Source organism: Mirounga angustirostris, unplaced genomic scaffold (assembly GCF_029215605.1).
Source record: "Mirounga angustirostris isolate CCGP_5_RB_7025 unplaced genomic scaffold, mMirAng1.0.hap1 SCAF_9, whole genome shotgun sequence".
In the NCBI taxonomy this organism is placed as follows: Eukaryota; Metazoa; Chordata; class Mammalia; order Carnivora; family Phocidae; genus Mirounga; species Mirounga angustirostris.
The window spans coordinates 28,679,455-28,696,457 of record NW_026991717.1 but is presented as its reverse complement, the minus strand read 5'-3'; the positions used below and the strand labels follow the sequence as shown (position 1 = coordinate 28,696,457).

General features: G+C 38.8%; 1 protein-coding gene across 8 annotated transcripts in view; it reads left to right on the top strand.

Moving 5' to 3' along the window:
- HERC2 (HECT and RLD domain containing E3 ubiquitin protein ligase 2) overlaps positions 1–17,003 on the top strand; it is a 259,145-nt gene that overhangs the window by 204,289 nt on the left and 37,853 nt on the right. For all 8 annotated transcript variants that reach the window (XR_010404924.1, XR_010404925.1, XM_064570045.1 and 5 more), the window contains 8 exons: positions 9,299–9,406; positions 10,236–10,367; positions 11,017–11,175; positions 11,261–11,379; positions 11,970–12,095; positions 12,560–12,715; positions 13,133–13,248; positions 13,348–13,546. Coding sequence is in view for 6 of the 8 variants with exons in the window: in XM_064570045.1 (XP_064426115.1) it covers positions 9,299–9,406; positions 10,236–10,367; positions 11,017–11,175; positions 11,261–11,379; positions 11,970–12,095; positions 12,560–12,715; positions 13,133–13,248; positions 13,348–13,546 (1,115 nt within the window). In the remaining 2 variants the exon portion in view is untranslated. The remainder of the gene's footprint in view (positions 1–9,298; positions 9,407–10,235; positions 10,368–11,016; positions 11,176–11,260; positions 11,380–11,969; positions 12,096–12,559; positions 12,716–13,132; positions 13,249–13,347; positions 13,547–17,003) is intronic.

Here is a 17,003-nt window from a genome sequence, read left to right as displayed (position 1 = left end):
GTGGTTGATATCTAGTTTCATAGTTTTATAGCATTGTGATCAGAAAAGATGAATTTGAATTCTTGAATTTGTCAAAGCTTGTTTTGTGGACTAATTTGTGATCTATTCTGGAGGACGTTCTGTGTGCCTCTGAAAATAATGTGTATTCTGCTGTTTTAGAATGGAATATTCTGAATATATCTGTTAAATTCATCTGGTCCAGTGTGTTATTCAAAGCCACTGTTTCCTTGTTGATTTTCTGTTTGGATGATTTGTCCGTCAGTATAAGTGGGGTGTTAAAGTCCCCTATTATTATTGTTATTAGTATTGGTTAGTTCTTTTTTATGTTTGTTATTAATTTTTTTATGTATTTGGGTGTTCCCATGTTGGGTGCATAAATATTTACAATTGTTATATCTTCTTGTTGAAATTATTATATAGAGTTCTTCTTTGTCTCTTGTTGCAGACTTTGCTTTAAAGTCTGTCTTGTCCGATATAAGCATTGCTGCTCCAGCTTTCTTTTGACATCCATTTGCGTGATAAATGTTTCTCCATCCTGTCAATCTGCAGGTGTCTTTAAGTCTGAAATGAGTCTCTTGTGGGCAGCATATAGAGAGGTCTTGTTTTTTTATCCACTCTGTCATCCTATATCTTTTGATTGGGCCATTTAGTCCACTTAGATTCAAAGTAATTATTGATGGATACATATTTATTGCCATTTTGTTACTTGTTTTGTGGTTGTGTTGTATGGTTTCTCTGATCCTTTTCTTTCTCTCTTCCATGGTTTGCTGGTTTTCTTTTGTGATATACTTTTTTATTCTTTGCATATCTATTATTGGTTTTTGATTTGTGGTTACCATGAGGTTTGTGTATAACATCTTCTTGGTTTATGGTTGCTTAAGTTTGAACCCATTCTTTACTCTTCTCTCCCCCAGTGCTTTAGGTATATGGTGTCAAATTTTACATCTTGTTTTGTGAATCCCTTGACTGATTTTAGTTGTGATGTTTGTGTAGCCAGTCTTTGGGTCCTTTTCTGGGTTGTTTGCTCTGATATGAGTGTTATCTAGTTGTATCTAGTGTATCCAGTTATCTAGCTGTATCTGTGGGGTGAAGTGAGTTTAGGGTCCTCCTACTCTGCCATTTTCCCTGAAAGTGCCTATCATTTCTACTTTTAAAATATTTTACTAACTCAGTCATTTCTCTCTAACTCCCGGCCATTCTGGGCCCAACCAGCTGGTCTCACCCAGTTTATTATACTATCACCATATACTATATTACACCTAACCTCCTGTGTCCCCCAGAATCATCTCCCTACAGGACATCCAGAGATACTCTCTTAAAACCACCTTGTGAACCACCCCAGTCAGAACATACTGGGCCTCTGCTTAAAAACCACCAATATACCCCATAACTGTAACTTTAAAATAAGAACTGAATTTCTGATCATGGTTTGTATGACTTTGTATAAGCCCTGGTCACCTCTTCAATGTATTGCTTCCTCACTCCTTTGTCTCTCTCTCTGGGCCCTCCACATCATCTTCTTTGCCAGTCCTGAAGTATATTCTAGGTTCAGGCTCTTTGTTTCACTTTGTATTTGCCATCTGCCTGAAATATTCTTCCCCGAGGCAATTACTTACGGATTTCTGGCCATATCTCCCTTGTTCAGAGAATCCTTTCTGGTTTAACCACCATATGCAGAAACAGCCTTTCCCTGATCTCATTTCACACCCTTCCTTCTTCATAACAGTTAACACCCTGTGACATTTAACAGACATCATCTGTCCCTTACACTAGAGCAGAGACTGGCTAGAATCAGTTGCATACTAAGGGTGAGAGTGGAAATCCTTTCCTTGTTCCAGTAAGGTGAACACATTTAGTCTGTAAGCATTACGTCCATTAACTAGATTTTTCACAGATGCCCTTATCAGCTTGAGGAAGTTTCTTTCTGTTCCTAGTTTGGGGGGTAGATTTTTTTTTTTTTAATTTTTTTTTATTCTTATGTTAATCCCCATACATTACATCATTAGTTTTAGATGAAGTGTTCCATGATTCATTGTTTGTGCATAACACCCAGTGCTCCATGCAGAATGTGCCCTCCTCAATACCCACCACCAGGCTAACCCATCCTCCCACCCCCCCTCCCTCTAGAACCCTGTTTGTTTTTCACAGTCCATCGTCTCTCATGGTTCGTCTACCCCTCCGATTTCCCCCACTTCATTCTTCCCCTCCCGCTACCTTCTTCTTCTTTTTTTTTCTTAACATATATTGCATTATTTGTTTCAGAGGTACAGATCTGAGATTCAACAGTCTTGCACAATTCACAGCGCTTACCAGAGCACATACCCTCCCCAGTGTCTATCACCCAGTCACCCCATCCCTCCCACCCCACCCCCCACTGCAACAACACTCAGTTTGTTTCCTGCGATTAAGAATTCCTCATATCAGTGAGATCATATGATACATGTCTTTCTCTGTTTGACTTATTTCACTCAACATAATACCCTCCAGTTCCATCCACGTCGTTGCAAATGGCAAGATCTCATTCCTTTTGATGGTTGCATAATATTCCATTGTATATATATACCACATCTTCTTTATCCAGTCATCTGTCGATGGACATCTTGGCTCTTTCCACAGTTTGGCTATTGTGGACATTGCTGCTATAAACATCGGGGTGCACGTACCCCTTCGGATCCGTACTTTTGTATCTTTGGGGTAAATACCCAGTAGTGCGATTGCTGGATCATATGGTAGCTCTATTTTCAACTTTTTGAGGAACCTCCATACAGTTTTCCAGAGTGGCTGCACCAGCTTGCATTCCCACCAACAGTGTAGGAGGGTTCTGGGGGGTAGATTTTAAGAGTAGGTGTTGGGTTTTGTCAAATGCTTTTTGTGTGTTTTGTTGTTTACTCAATATAGCATATTGTAGGAATCAGGTTTTGGATATTAAACTCACTTTGCATTCCTGAACAAATCACAGTTGTTGACAATGTGTAATCTTTATTATATGTTGCAGGATTTGGTTTGCTAATATTTTGTTAAGGATTTTTCCATCTATTTTCATGAATAGTGTTGCTTTGTAGCTTTAAGTTATTTTAAAATTAATTTATTTATATGGCTTTTCCTTTCTTGTGATAGGTCTGTCTGGTTTTGGTATCAGGACAATACTGGCCTTAATAGATTGGGTTGCAAAGTGTTTCCCCCCTCCTCTATTCTCTGAAAGAGTTTGTGTAGGATTGGTATTATTCTTCTTTAAATAGCTGATAGAATTCACCAGTGGAGCCATCTGGGCCTGGGCTTTTCTTTTTGGGAAGGTAAATCTTGTCAGATGTTCTATTTCTTTTGAATCAATTTTGGTTAACTGTGTCCTTTTGGACTTTGTTCATTTCATCTAAGTTGTATAATGTGTTGGTATGAAGTTGTTTATAGTATCCCTCAAAACCCTTTATATTTCTGTAGGGTTGGTTGGTTCTAATGAAATAACACATTCCCATGTATCTCTTCTACTCTCAATACTGTACTATAGCACTCCTTCACTTCTGACACCCTATGTGTGGGTGTTTCCCACACATCAAACAATTCTGTGACACCAGCTGGATGTCCTAAAATTTAACTCAATCTTGACACCATCCACCTGGAGATAGTGTCAGATCCCACAGGTTAAGGGCTCAGCCCACAGCTTCAGATGTCAGTCACAAATCTAGATTGTCACCTGTGCTTCTGACTGATTTGGTGTAAATCGGAGGTTTCCATGACCTCCTCCTTGGGTTTGATTAATTTGCTAGAGCAGCTCACAGAATTCAGAGAAACATTTTCTTATGTTGACCTTAAAAGTAAAACAGCCTGTTATTTTACCAGCAAATGGTTTTATTTGAGAAAAGCAGAGGAATTGCAATTTGGGACAAGCAAGTCATAGCAAAAGCCATAGGTAAGTTCACAGAACAAAGGAGAATTATTCTCTTCTATAGAGAAAAGGGGAGAGTTGGAAGGGGCTCTTAAAAACAAAAATTCCATTGGAGTAAACTGCGAGTTCAAAGTGTAGTGGCTTTTCATTGGCTGAGTTGTGATAGTCTCATTGGCTGGGCTCTTGCTGGAGGAGGAATAAACCTTTCTTCTTGCTGGGATAGTAATGTATAGGCTTCTTCCTTTTGGGAATGCAAGATACCTCTCTCCTTGTGGGATTCTGCAACTGATGAAGAATGGTGGGCATGAGAACTCCGCATTCTGGCTTCCCGACTTCATTTGAAATGAAGTGTCTGTTATTCAGCTTCACACTTAAGTTTACCAGTTTATTAAAAAGATATTATAAATATCTATGCAGATGAATAGCCAGTTGAAGAGGTACAAAGGATGAGGTCAGGATAAGGCCTGAGTACAGGAGCTTCAGTCCCTGTGGAACTGGGGTATACCACTCTCCCAGCATGTGGAGGCTCATCAGATCTTGCCATTCAGGAGTTTTTATGTACCTTAATCTACAACACCCCCTCCACACTTGCTCCCCTTCCCAGAGATCTCTTGGTGGGATTGAAAGTTCCAACCCTCCAATCATTTGGTCTTTCTGGTGACCAGCCTCATCCTGAGGTGATCTAGGGACCCTGCCCTAAGTTAGCTCATTAGCATAAACTCAGGTGGGCTCGAAAAGGCTCCTTATGAATGACAAGAGACACTCCTAACAGAAAATTTCTAGGATTTTAGGAGCTCTGTGCCAGGGATGAGGGACAAAGACCAAATATATATCTTATTATAACATAGTATTGATGTCCCTTCTTTTTTTCCTGGTTTTTCATCATTTGTGTCTTCTGTATTTCTGCCAGCTTCCCCCACCATCAGCCATGTTAAAAGTTGATTAATTTTGTTGATCTTTTCAAAGAACTAACCTCTGGTTTCATTGATTTGGGTTTTCCTTCAGTTGTTTTTGTTTTCTCTTTCATTGATTTCTACTCTGATCTTTATAATTTTCTTCCTTCTGCTTTAGATACAATATGTTTTTGCTTTTTTTTTTTTTTTTAAGGTGGAAGCATTGATTATTGAGACCTTCTTTCTTAATAGCATTTGAAATAACAGATTTCCTTCCAACCACTGCTTTGGCTATACCACATAAATTATGATAGTGCTGTGTTTTCATTTTTTGTTCAGCCTAAAATACTTTCTGGTTTCATTTTTGAGATCTCTTTGAACCATGGATTATTTAGAAGTGTTAAGTATTTGGGGATTTCCCAAATTTCTTTCTGTTTGTGATTTCTGATTTAATTCCATTTTAGTTATACAGTTATGATTGTAGTTAGTCATATATTGAATGATTTCAGATCTTTTAAATTTGTTGAGACTTGTTTTACAGAATGTGGTCTATCCTAGAGAATGTTTTATGTTTGCTTAATAGGAATGTGCATTCGTCCTTTGTTAGGGGGAATGTTTTGCAATTGTCTCTAAGGTTAAGATGGTTGGTAGTCCTGTTGAAATCTGTAGTCTTACTGATTTTCTGTTCACTTGTTCTATCAATTATTGAGATTCGGTATTGAAATCTCCAGCTGTTAATTGTGGATTTGTCTACTTCTTTAATTTCTGTCAGCTTTTCATTCATGTGTTTTGGAGCTTTGTTGTTAGATATGCATACCTTTGTAATTGTTATATATTCCTGATGTTTGACTCTTTTTTCAATGTGAAATATCCCTCTTTGTCTCTATTAACGTTTCTTGCCTTAAAATCTATTTTGTGTAATATTAGTATAGCCAGTCCATTTCTCCTATGGTTATTCTTTGCATGCTAGACCTTTTTCCATCTTTTTACTTTGAGCCAGGGTTTGCCTCTGGTTATGCACCTTTTAGTTGGATCCTTTTTTTTTTTTTTAATCCAGCAGTCTCTGCCTTTTGATTGAGACGCTTAAGCCATCCATATCTAGTGTAATTATGGCTTTGGTTGGATTTACATCTGCCATCTTGCTGTGTTTTCCCTATGGCTTGTCTCTTTTTTGCTGCTTCTTTTAGTGGTTTCTTTTGTATTAAAATTTTTTTAATGTACCATTTTAATTCTGTTGATTTTCAGCCACTTTTTTTAGTGTTTGCTCTAGGGATTAAAATATGTATTTGAATTTATCATAATCTACTTCATGCTAATACCTTAATTCTGGTAAAATATAGCAGCTTTGCTCCAACATGGTTGTTTCCTCTTCCCTCCTTCTTGCTATTATTGTCATACATACTACATTTACATGTGACAGAGCTGTGCAACAGATTCGTAACTATATGTGTTACATGTGATGTATATGGTATAATAATTATTGCATTATGCCAGGGATTGGCAAACTTCCATATGTCACAAAATATTATTTTGAATTTTTTTCCCAACTATTTGAAAATATACAAACCATTTTTAGCTCACAGGCTATGTAAAAACAGGGGTGGGACAAATGTGGCCCATGGAATATAGTTTCCTAAGCTTTGCTTTATGTAATCTTTTCTTTCAAAAATATTCAGGAAAGAAAAAAAAAGCTTATCCTATCTTTTAAAACACGTATTTCCCATTCCCAGTGCTCCTTATTTCCTCCCATGGATTCATGTTTCTATTTGATGTCATATCAGTATGTGTTTATCTGGGAATGTTTTAATTTTGCCTTTACTTTTTGAAGGATAGTTTTGCTAGATATAGAATTCTTAGTTGATAGGATTTTTTCTCTTATATTATTTTAAACATGTCATCTCACTGGTTTCTGTCCTCCATTGTTTCTCAGGAGAAGTCAGCCATTAATAATATTTTGTACTCCTAGATGTCATGTGTCTTTTTTTTTTTTTCTCTCTTGCTGCTTTCATAATTTTCTCTTTGTCTTTGGTTTTCAACAGTTTCAGTATAATGTGTCTGGGTGTGGATCTCTTTGTTTATCTTACTTGGGATTTATTAATTTTGGGAACTGTAGATTGTTTTTCATCAAATCAGGGGGTTTGGCTGTATGTGTTTAACTACTTTTTCTGTCCCTTTTTTTTCTCTTCCCTCTTTTTTGGGAGGAAATTCCCATTATTCATATGTTTGTATTCCTTGATGTTGTCTCCTAGGTGTTTGAGACTTTGCTTATTTTTCCTCAATCTTTTTTCTCTTATTTTCCAGTTAGAGTAAGATGGAAATTATACAGTCTTCAATTTGACTGATTCTTTTTCTCTGCCATTTTAAATCTGCCATTTTGCCCATCTAGTGAATTTCTCATTTTGGGGTTATTATACTTGCCGACTCAGAAATTTCTTTTTAGTACTTTCCTCATAGTTTCTCTTTATTGAGAGTCTATATTTGTTAAATCATTGTTATCTTGTTTTTCTATGTTATCTTTTCTGTTTTTTTTTTTTTGTTTTTTTTTTAATTTTTGAACATACTTATTTCTTAGAAGTTGTCTGCTAAATCTAGCATCTGGCCCATCAGAGTCCACTTTTATTGACTGATTTTATTCCTGAGTATGGTTCACAGTTTTTAGTGTTTTTGCATGTCTCATAATTTTTGTTGAAAAACAGACATTCTAGATAATATATTGTAGCATCTGGTTTCTGATTTTTTTTTTAAGATTTATAATAGTTATTTTGATTGTTTTGTGTACTTGTTTTATATCATGCCTGGAATTCTCTCTGAAATCTGTTTACCTCATAGCATGCAGCCTCTGATGTCTTGGCTTCACTCTTCTGTTTTCTAGCCTGACTTCTAGGGTTTATTCTATATCTTCTTGGCTTATGCTCAAGCCTACTGATCTCCCCTTCTGCTGATGGCTCTACATGTGGGTGGAAGCAGGGAGGGCATAGAATTCAGTGTCTTGGCAGTTTTCCTGTGTGTGTGCATCCCAGTTTTTCCAGGCCTCCCTGATGCCCTCAGTAGCCCTTCTGTGGTCTCTGTATTTTATGATTCCCTGTTAAATTTCCAGCTAGTTCTCAGATCTGACATCTAGTGAAACTGTTCTCAGGCCAGTGGAGATGGAGACTTTCTTGTTGGTCCTTTTACTGGCAATGATCTTGGCATGCATTTTCTCCTTCTTACTCTATACCAGTCAGCTTCTGCTGGAGGCAGAGTCTCATCCTGGTAGAACTGTCTTCCAGCTTGGATAAAAACATACCCATATATATCCAATGGAATATTATGCAGCCATCAAAAGGAATGAAATCTTGCCATTTGCAATGATGGGGATGGAACTGGAGGGTGTTATGCTGAGCGAAATAAGTCAATCAGAGAAAGACATGTATCATATGACCTCACTGATATGAGGAATTCTTAATCTCAGGAAACAAACTGAGGGTTGCTGGAGTGGTGGGGGGTGGGAGGGATGGGGTGGCTGGGTGATAGACATTGGGGAGGGTATGTGCTATGGTGAGTGCTGTGAATTGTGCAAGACTGTTGAATCATAGCTCTGTACCTCTGAAACAAATAATACATTATATGTTAAAAAAAACAAGAAGATAGCAGGAGAGGAAGAATGAAGGGGGGAAATCGGAGGGGGAGACGAACCATGAGAGATGATGGACTCTGAAAAACAAACTAAGGGTTCTAGAGGGGAGGAGGTGGGAAGATGGGTTAGCCTGGTGATGGGTATTAAAGAGGGCGAGTTCTGCATGGAGCACTGGGTGTTATACGCAAACAATGAATCATGGAACACTATATCAAAAACTAATGATGTAATGTATGGTAATTAACATAACAATAAAAAATAAAAAAAAAAAGCATACCCAGGCAAGAACACCATAGACACTCACTGTCTCTACCCATGTTTGGCAGTTTTTTTCATAAACACTTCTCAATTAGTTGTTTGCCTTTATTTTCAGAGCCCTGGGATCATTGTCTTTTATAATTTTGTGTGGTTTTTTATAGCTGCTTTGAAAGAAGGATTTGCTAACCTCTTCTTTCTACCATAACCTAGGTCCTGCCCTTCATTAATTCTTTTGTAAGCTAATTTGTCCAAAGAAGACTCTAGATCGAAGCTTAAACGTTTGATGAATATTTCAAATGGCATTTTAAATGTGTGTGTGGGGGGGGGGGGGGGGAATAATAAAGCTTGGTCTGCCAATGAAAATTTGCCCAGAAGTGAGAGCATAAAATGAATTAGCCAAGCAAAAGTTTCTTCTTGGCCTTTCCATCACTGTTGAAGTCTTCTGTGGGAGACAGGGTGAGGGGAAAGGGGCAGTTAGTCTTAGATTCTTGTCTTTGAGGTCAGTTCTTTCTGCCTTTCTGCTTTTCATTAGCTGTTAAACATCATTTTAGTCTCACTGTTTCTGTGTGGTGTGTTGTGGCTTATGGCCTTGGCTGTGGTACGTCAGTTGGGAATAAACACTGTGTTTTGTGCTCATTTGACCTCCAGGGGCAGAAGGACTCAGGGTGGAGTTTGACCGGCAATGCTCTACAGAGAGGCGCCACGACCCTCTCACAGTCATGGACGGTGTCAACAGGATTGTCTCCGTGCGGTCAGGTGTGAAGGAGGGTTGAGCAGGACGCTGTCTGCTTGCCTTCATAAAATAGAACTGTTAACTTACTAAACAGAATGCAACTGCTTCATTTTTATGTGACACTTAAGGATGGGACAATAAGCTATTTTGCTGCAAAATACAGTAGGTTTTATCTGCCTCTTTCTAATACTTTCAGTAAGATAATTATACTAGTTGTTTCTGCACCTCACCAGTGATGGGTGGGATTACAGGTTTCCTGTTGGGTCCTTGGGACACAGGCAGTCTGGGAAGCCCAGTTTCACCCAGATAGTTAGAGATGGTGCTGTAAGACATGTGGCAGTACCAGGCTTGTGCAAGGTAGAGGTTGATGTATAAGAAAGCTGCCTACAGGGACTCAGTTGATAATTGATTCAGTGAGGGCTGGGCTAAGGTTTTTTATAAAATTGTACCCTCTCCGGGGAAAGCTGGGGCTCTTTATCCTGTTTCCTGGGGAACTGCCATCATATAAGACCTTCCCCTGGAAACTTCCCTATAAGCCCTTGACCTGGTGTGTGTGCTGGCTGACTTTGCTGTTCTCTCACACCATGTTGTAGTTATGTATGTGTGTTTCCATCAGGCAGTGCCTACCTGTCCGCAGTTTCCCTAGTATTTGGTATAGTGTGTATGGAAGGACAGTATGTATTAAATGTTACTCACTAGGAGTAGTATGAACTCAAATTTGGGAGAACTTGGGTTGGAGGAGCCAGCTGTTCTTCAGATACAGTGTAGATGATTTTGCTTTGTATCTAAAGAAGTTTGTGTTGATCACATGATGGAGAGAACCCAACCCCAGGGCCTACTTTTCTCTACTAGGCCGAGAATGGTCTGACTGGTCCAGTGAGCTGCGCATCCCAGGGGATGAGTTGAAGTGGAAGTTCATCAGTGATGGGTCTGTGAATGGGTGGGGCTGGCGCTTCACAGTCTATCCCATCATGCCAGCTGCAGGTAAGTGGGGGACCTGGCGGCATCCAAGTCCTGATGACTCAAGCAAGGTGGACACACAAACCATTTTCATTTAGTACTTCATAGTCTGCCTTCTCCTGATGTGTTGGGAGCCAGCCCTGCCCAAGGCCCCACTGCAGTGATGATTAGAACTGCCAAAGAGCCACCTCAGCAGTCTAGTGGTTAGGATGTTAGCAGTCCATCACCTAATGGGAAAGGAGTTATTGCTGGTTGCACTTCTTTTGTTTGTTTGTTTGTTTTAAAGATTTTATTTGTTTATTTGAGAGAGAGAAAGAGAGCAAGAGTAGGGGCTGGGGCAGCGGGAGAGGAACAAATAGACTCCCTGCTAGCAGAGAGCCCAATACAGGGCTCTACCCAGGCCTGGGATCATGACCTGAGCCAAAGGCAGACACTTAACTGACTGAGCCACCCCGGCACCCTGCTGGTTGCACTTCTTAAGCTGTTTGATTTTCAGATAAAATGTCAGTGTACAGAGTGTAGTTGTGACACAGACAGTGGCAGGACCATGGGCAGCTCTGTAACCACAGCGTCCGGGTAGACAAGGTCCACTGGGTCAGATTTGTGTAGGTCTCCTTGTGGGATAGCCCTCATCCTGTTCAACACAGGGACATTTACAGCGCTCATTTCTCAGGCCCTAAAGACCTCCTTTCTGATCGCTGCGTGCTCTCCTGTCCATCCATGGACTTGGTGACATGTCTGTTAGACTTCCGCCTCAACCTCACCTCAAACAGAAGCATTGTCCCTCGCCTCGCAGCGTCGCTGGCAGCCTGTGCACAGCTGAGTGCCTTAGGTAAATAGCACCTTGATTATCTTGTCTGTTGTACTTGGTGGGAAAAATGGCCAAGCTTCTGATACGTTCTGTCTGCTCATTTTAGCTGCCAGTCACAGAATGTGGGCCCTTCAAAGACTGAGGAAACTGCTCACAACTGAATTTGGGCAATCAATTAACATAAACAGGCTACTTGGAGATAATGATGGGGAAGCAAGAGCTTTGGTATGGAACGTTAAATTAGTTTCTAGATGTTTGACCTTTGGGAATAAAATGTTGCTTAAATAATTTAAACTTTTAAATCACTGAGAAGAGTTGAGAAATTCTACATAAGAATAAGGCCACCTTTGTCCCATCCAGACCCCTTTATGTTGCTCCATATACTGAGTGCAGACTGGCTTGTGATTTTTGGAGACAGAGATGTGTCAATGGCTGTGAGCATAGGATTGTGTCTGTTAGACTTTGCAACAAGTCTGGCTCACAACATCCCTTTGTTGCTGTATGAGGTAGTTACTGTTGAAAGGATGCTTGATCTTAACCATCTTAGGAGATGGGACTTTGTGAGCTGGAAAGGGACTGGTTCCCTGCAAGTGGCTATACTGAAATCAAGACCAAGCATTCTGAGGTGAATTTTCAAGCTTTTATTTTTAATTTTAGTGTTCATCAAACCTATTTGAAAAATACCAATACACCTTTTTTTAGGGCAAATAGTACCAACAAAACAAAACATTTGACTCATAGAACCAAAACACCTACTTCCCCTACATTTTGGATTGCTTTGCTATCCAAAGGAAATAATTTTGTTGTTTTTTTAGAGTTTTACAGGTAGTGCTCTTGCTGCTTTGGTAAAAGGCCTTCCAGAAGCTTTGCAAAGGCAGTTTGAATATGAAGATCCTATTGTAAGAGGTGGCAAGCAGCTGCTCCACAGCCCATTCTTTAAGGTAATGTTTGACTTGCTTTCAAGTGATGAGGAGAGCCACCAAGAGTGGTCATGTGTAGTGCATTGCATTTCAGGCCCCCTTGAGGACAGATACAGACAGGTATTGCTGAAGTTGAATATGAAAAATGTCCAGAAATGACCATGTGACTTAAGCCCTTAATACTTTAACCAAGTATTAGTGTACTTTGAGATGCTTGACTTAGGCAGCAAGTATTGTAGCAGTTGTCAGATCTGAGGTCCTGTGTGTCAGGTGCATCACTAAGGGCTGGGTAGGAATAATCCACATTACTGGTGATGGTGAAATACTTGCTTGGCACATGGCAGTCAGCCTGGAATAAGGAGCTCCTGAATGAGGACTCACAGAAACCCTATAATGGTGTTTGTCTTTAGTATGCAGTACTGGAGAAGTGGAATGTTAGCTGCATTTCTGAGCTTCCTTGTGTTACTAATTTTTGGTTGCTGCAGGTACTGGTAGCTCTTGCTTGTGACCTGGAACTAGACACTCTCCCCTGCTGTGCTGAGACGCACAAGTGGGCTTGGTTCCGAAGGTACTGCATGGCCTCCCGTGTTGCTGTGGCCCTGGACAAAAGAACACCATTGCCACGTCTTTTTCTTGATGAGGTATTGCATGTTATTTTTAAATCACTTTTGGAATGTAAAAACATTTTCCTTTTTCAGCTGTTGTATAAAAAGATGCCAATATTATGAGACAGAGCAACATTCTCTTACAAAGGAGTACCATAAAGAAAAAAGCACACAGGTGAAAATGAATAAACAGATACTGTGAATTTCAGTTAAAGTTTATTTTTAGTAAACTAAAGATATAATGGTATTATAAAGATATGTTAAGATATTTTCAAATGTCTTAGACTTGATATAATCATATTAGTTTTGCTTATTAACTATAAATATCACAATGTTGATGTTGGCATTCTCTCAGATTATTAGACAGGGATTATTCCTGTGTTTTTTTATCTTATTTCTTTTATTTTTGAGAGATGAATGTTTGATTGATAATCTCATAATAATGTTGTCTAGGTGGCTAAGAAAATTCGTGAGTTAATGGCAGACAGCGAACACATGGATGTTCTCCATGAGAGCCACGACATTTTTAAAAGAGAGCAAGATGAACAACTTGTGCAGTGGATGAACAGGTTATTATATCAGAACCAAGAATAATGTTGTATACTGGAGAAAGGTGTTTCATGTGCACTTCTTTCCCACGTCAGTTGTTCACTTAATGTTTGTTGTAGGCGACCCGATGACTGGACTCTTTCTGCTGGCGGCAGCGGAACAATTTATGGATGGGGGCATAATCACAGGGGACAGCTTGGGGGCATCGAAGGTGCAAAAGTTAAAGTTCCCACTCCATGTGAAGCCCTTGCAACTCTCAGGCCTGTGCAGCTAATTGGAGGAGAACAGACTCTCTTTGCAGTGACAGCTGATGGAAAGGTAAGGGTACATTTTCTGTGTCATACTGACATTAAAACTAAGAGACTGCTATGGCTAGAGTGCATTGTTGGGTCCACGGTATGTATAAGGATTCTATATTGAAACATTATCTCAAGGTTAATAGTACTCATGGTGTGCTGGAGGCAGTCACCATTCTAAATATTTCTGTATGATCTTCAATGTGTTCTATAACTTCGTAGTTTTTATTTTGAAATACAGCATACATTAAAAAGTGTATTGTTTGCATATCAATAATACCTTAGAGTACTCCTTTTTTGTTAGCTATTGTAATGCTGTTTTAAAAAATTAATTGCTGTTAGTATGATGAAATGGTTGATATTTATATATTGACTTTATGTCTGGTGACCTTCTTCTACTTTTTTCTTTCCTTTGTATATGTCAGGATTTCTTGTATCGTCTTTATAGAGAGTCATCTGTAAATTTTGTTCCTTTTCAGTTCATTTCTTTTATTTTTTTTCCTTTTGTGTGGAGGAAAGAAAGCTCATTGCGCCGGGTAGGAGTTGTGGTATAATATTGAGCAGGGTTGGTAGTCGTGGGCTTGTTCTTGTCTTAATCCAGGCTGCAAAGCAAACGCTGATTGAATATTTCACACACTTACTATGAGATTTTGGTGGATGCTTTGTATGAGATTAAGGAAATTTCTTTCTCCTTCTACATTTAAAAAACCATTTCTATTTATGTATTCTCCTTTAGTGGATTCATGTAGTGAATTGGATTAATTGGTTTTCTTATAGTAAACCCCTTGCATTCTTTGGAGAAACCCAACTTGGTCAAGATTTCTTTTATTTTTTGGTTTGTGTTTATGAATATCTTGTTTGGGATTTTTGGGAGCTCCAAGATCATGAATGCGATCATTATAATGTTCCTGTCTTATACACTCCTTGTTTGGTTTTGATACTCTATTATTTATCTATTTAACTTACAACAATTAACTTAAGTATACATTTATTAACTTGCAGTTTCTCTGGGGCAGGACTCTGGAGGTGACTTAGCTTGATCCTCCCTCCCAGGATCTCTCACCAGGCTGTAGTTGCCTCAAGGCTGTACTGAAGATTCAGTTCCTCATGAATGGTTGGTTGAGGCTGCCTTCAGTTCTTTGCCACCTCACGTGTGCAGCTGGCTTCATCAGAACAAGCAAGGGGGATGGGGCAAGAGAAAGTGATAGCAAGACCAAGTCACAGTCTTATGTGACCTAATCCAAAAGTGACAGTCCATTCCTGTTGCCATGTTCTGTCCATTAGAATTGAGTCACTAGGTGTAGCCCATGTTCAAGGAGAAGGGATTACACAGGGTGGGAATCAGGGACCCTGGGAACCACATCAGAAGTTGCCTGCCAAGAGTATCAAGATTGTGCTAGTCTCATTAAGAAGAGTTGAAGTATATCCTTCTCTTTCTCTTCTCTGGAGAATTCTGTGTCTTTTAGTTGTTTCCTGGTTATTTTAACATGCATTAGTAAAATCTGAAGTGAATTAGTATTTCTGTCCTCCTCCCAAATAATACAAATACTGATCTTTTGTTATCCTGTGTTTTGGTGCAAACCCATTAGGGAATGATAGGCATTATTATTTTTGTTGTTGTTATATATAGACCCAAGTTTTTTTTCCAGATTTACCCAACGTGGTATACATCTTTGTCACATTGTTTCTTATGTCTCAGACCTTGCATCTTTAATCATTTTTCTTCTACTTTAAGCATGTATTTTCGGTTTTCTTTAGTGAGGGTCTTTTGTTGGTTAATCCTCAGATTGTTTTTTTTACTTGAATATGTCTTTATTTTGTCCTTTTTCTAAAGTAAGGGTTGCAGACATTTTCTGTAAAGGTCACAGTAGTATTTTTAGCTACATGGGTCATATGGTCTCTGTTGCAGTAAGCAACCTGTGAACAATATGTAAATGAATGTATGTGTCTGTGTTCCAATAAAACTTTATTTACAAAAGTAGATGGTAGGGCCTGATTTGGCTCATGGGCCATAATTTGCTAACCCCTGTTCTAGAGTATAAAATTTTCAGTTGACTTATTTTCAGTCTTCCTGTTAAAAGCTTAATTTTTCTGGTTTTTGGCCTTCATTGTTGCTAATGAGATGTCAGCGGTCAGACTAATTTTTACCCAAATGAAGGTAATGAATCTTTTCTCTGTGGCTGCTTTTAATATCTTTCTTTAGTGAGCTACAGTTTTGCTATGATATATTTTTATTTTTATTTTTTCTGTCTTTTTTATTTTACTTTGTTTTTGCCAGGTGATAAGGGATGGGAGAGGGGGGCTTTCTGGCTCTTGAGAAGTGAATTTTCAATAACTCTGGTAAATTCTTAGACTTTTTTTCCCCAGAGACTTTTTTTCCCCAGTGTTGCTTCTCTCATATTCTCTGTGCGATCTCTACCTGAAACTGTGAGTTCTGATTGATGTTTGAGTCAAAGGGTCTGTCTTTTGTATCTCTAACACCTTTTTCATGTTTCTTCTTTTCTTTGTGTTTCTGTGCTGTATGCTAGAGAATATCTTCAGACCCATCTTCTCGTTCTGTAATCTCTTCTTCACCTGTTTATGATCTGCTGTTAAATATATGTGGGTTTTTTATTTCAGTTACTATCTTTTTAATTCCTGGAAGTCCTGCTTTGGGTAATTTTGCACTTTCTTATTCCTTGGGGATACCTTCCAGCTTTATTTCTCTAAACTTAATATTGGACTGTTGTTCTGCTGACTCTCACTGATGGCATCTTCTTTCAGCTATGAGCTGACCATTTTCCTTGGAAGATTTTATGTAGAAATTCTTTAAGGCTTAGTTTGAAATCACTCGTCAAAAGAAAATTTATAACCCTTACCAGTCTAAGACATTGTAAATTAAATTCTTTAAGGAATTTACGCCAAATGTAGCATAAATTCAGGCTGAAAACCAATCTAATGACAAGCTTTTGTGGTGATGAATTCTCAGGAGAGATTTCCCCCATCTAATTCAGTGCTAAGATTGAGAAAGGAACCTGCTTTGTTGTTTTCTTCTTAGTTCTCATTCACAGTTGGCCCACTGGAGCCTCACCCTTCTAGTCTCCTTTTAGGCTTTGGCACTTTACCCCTGACACCCTGTGTGCTAAAGATTCTCAAAACCTTCCCAGGGGACACTGACTTTAGGGCTCATCTATCAACCCGAGTTCTTGGTTTCATTTCCTGTTTTAGTCCTTGAGGTTTCCTTACTCTTGTGTCAGTGCAGCAATGCATTTGAAACAGTATGAAACAACATTTAAGTTTTTATAGGAGGGATGTTTGATACACATTTGGAAAAGGCAGTCTGTTTAAAAAAAAAAAAAAGATAAAACTTGTGTCCTGAAATAATTTCCCACCGAGAATGAAAGAAAAATAGTGTATTCTACTGTGTGATTTATATGCTGCCTTGCTGAAATATTAAATATATTTAAGTTTTTCTGTGAGTGTTATTATCAGGGATTTGT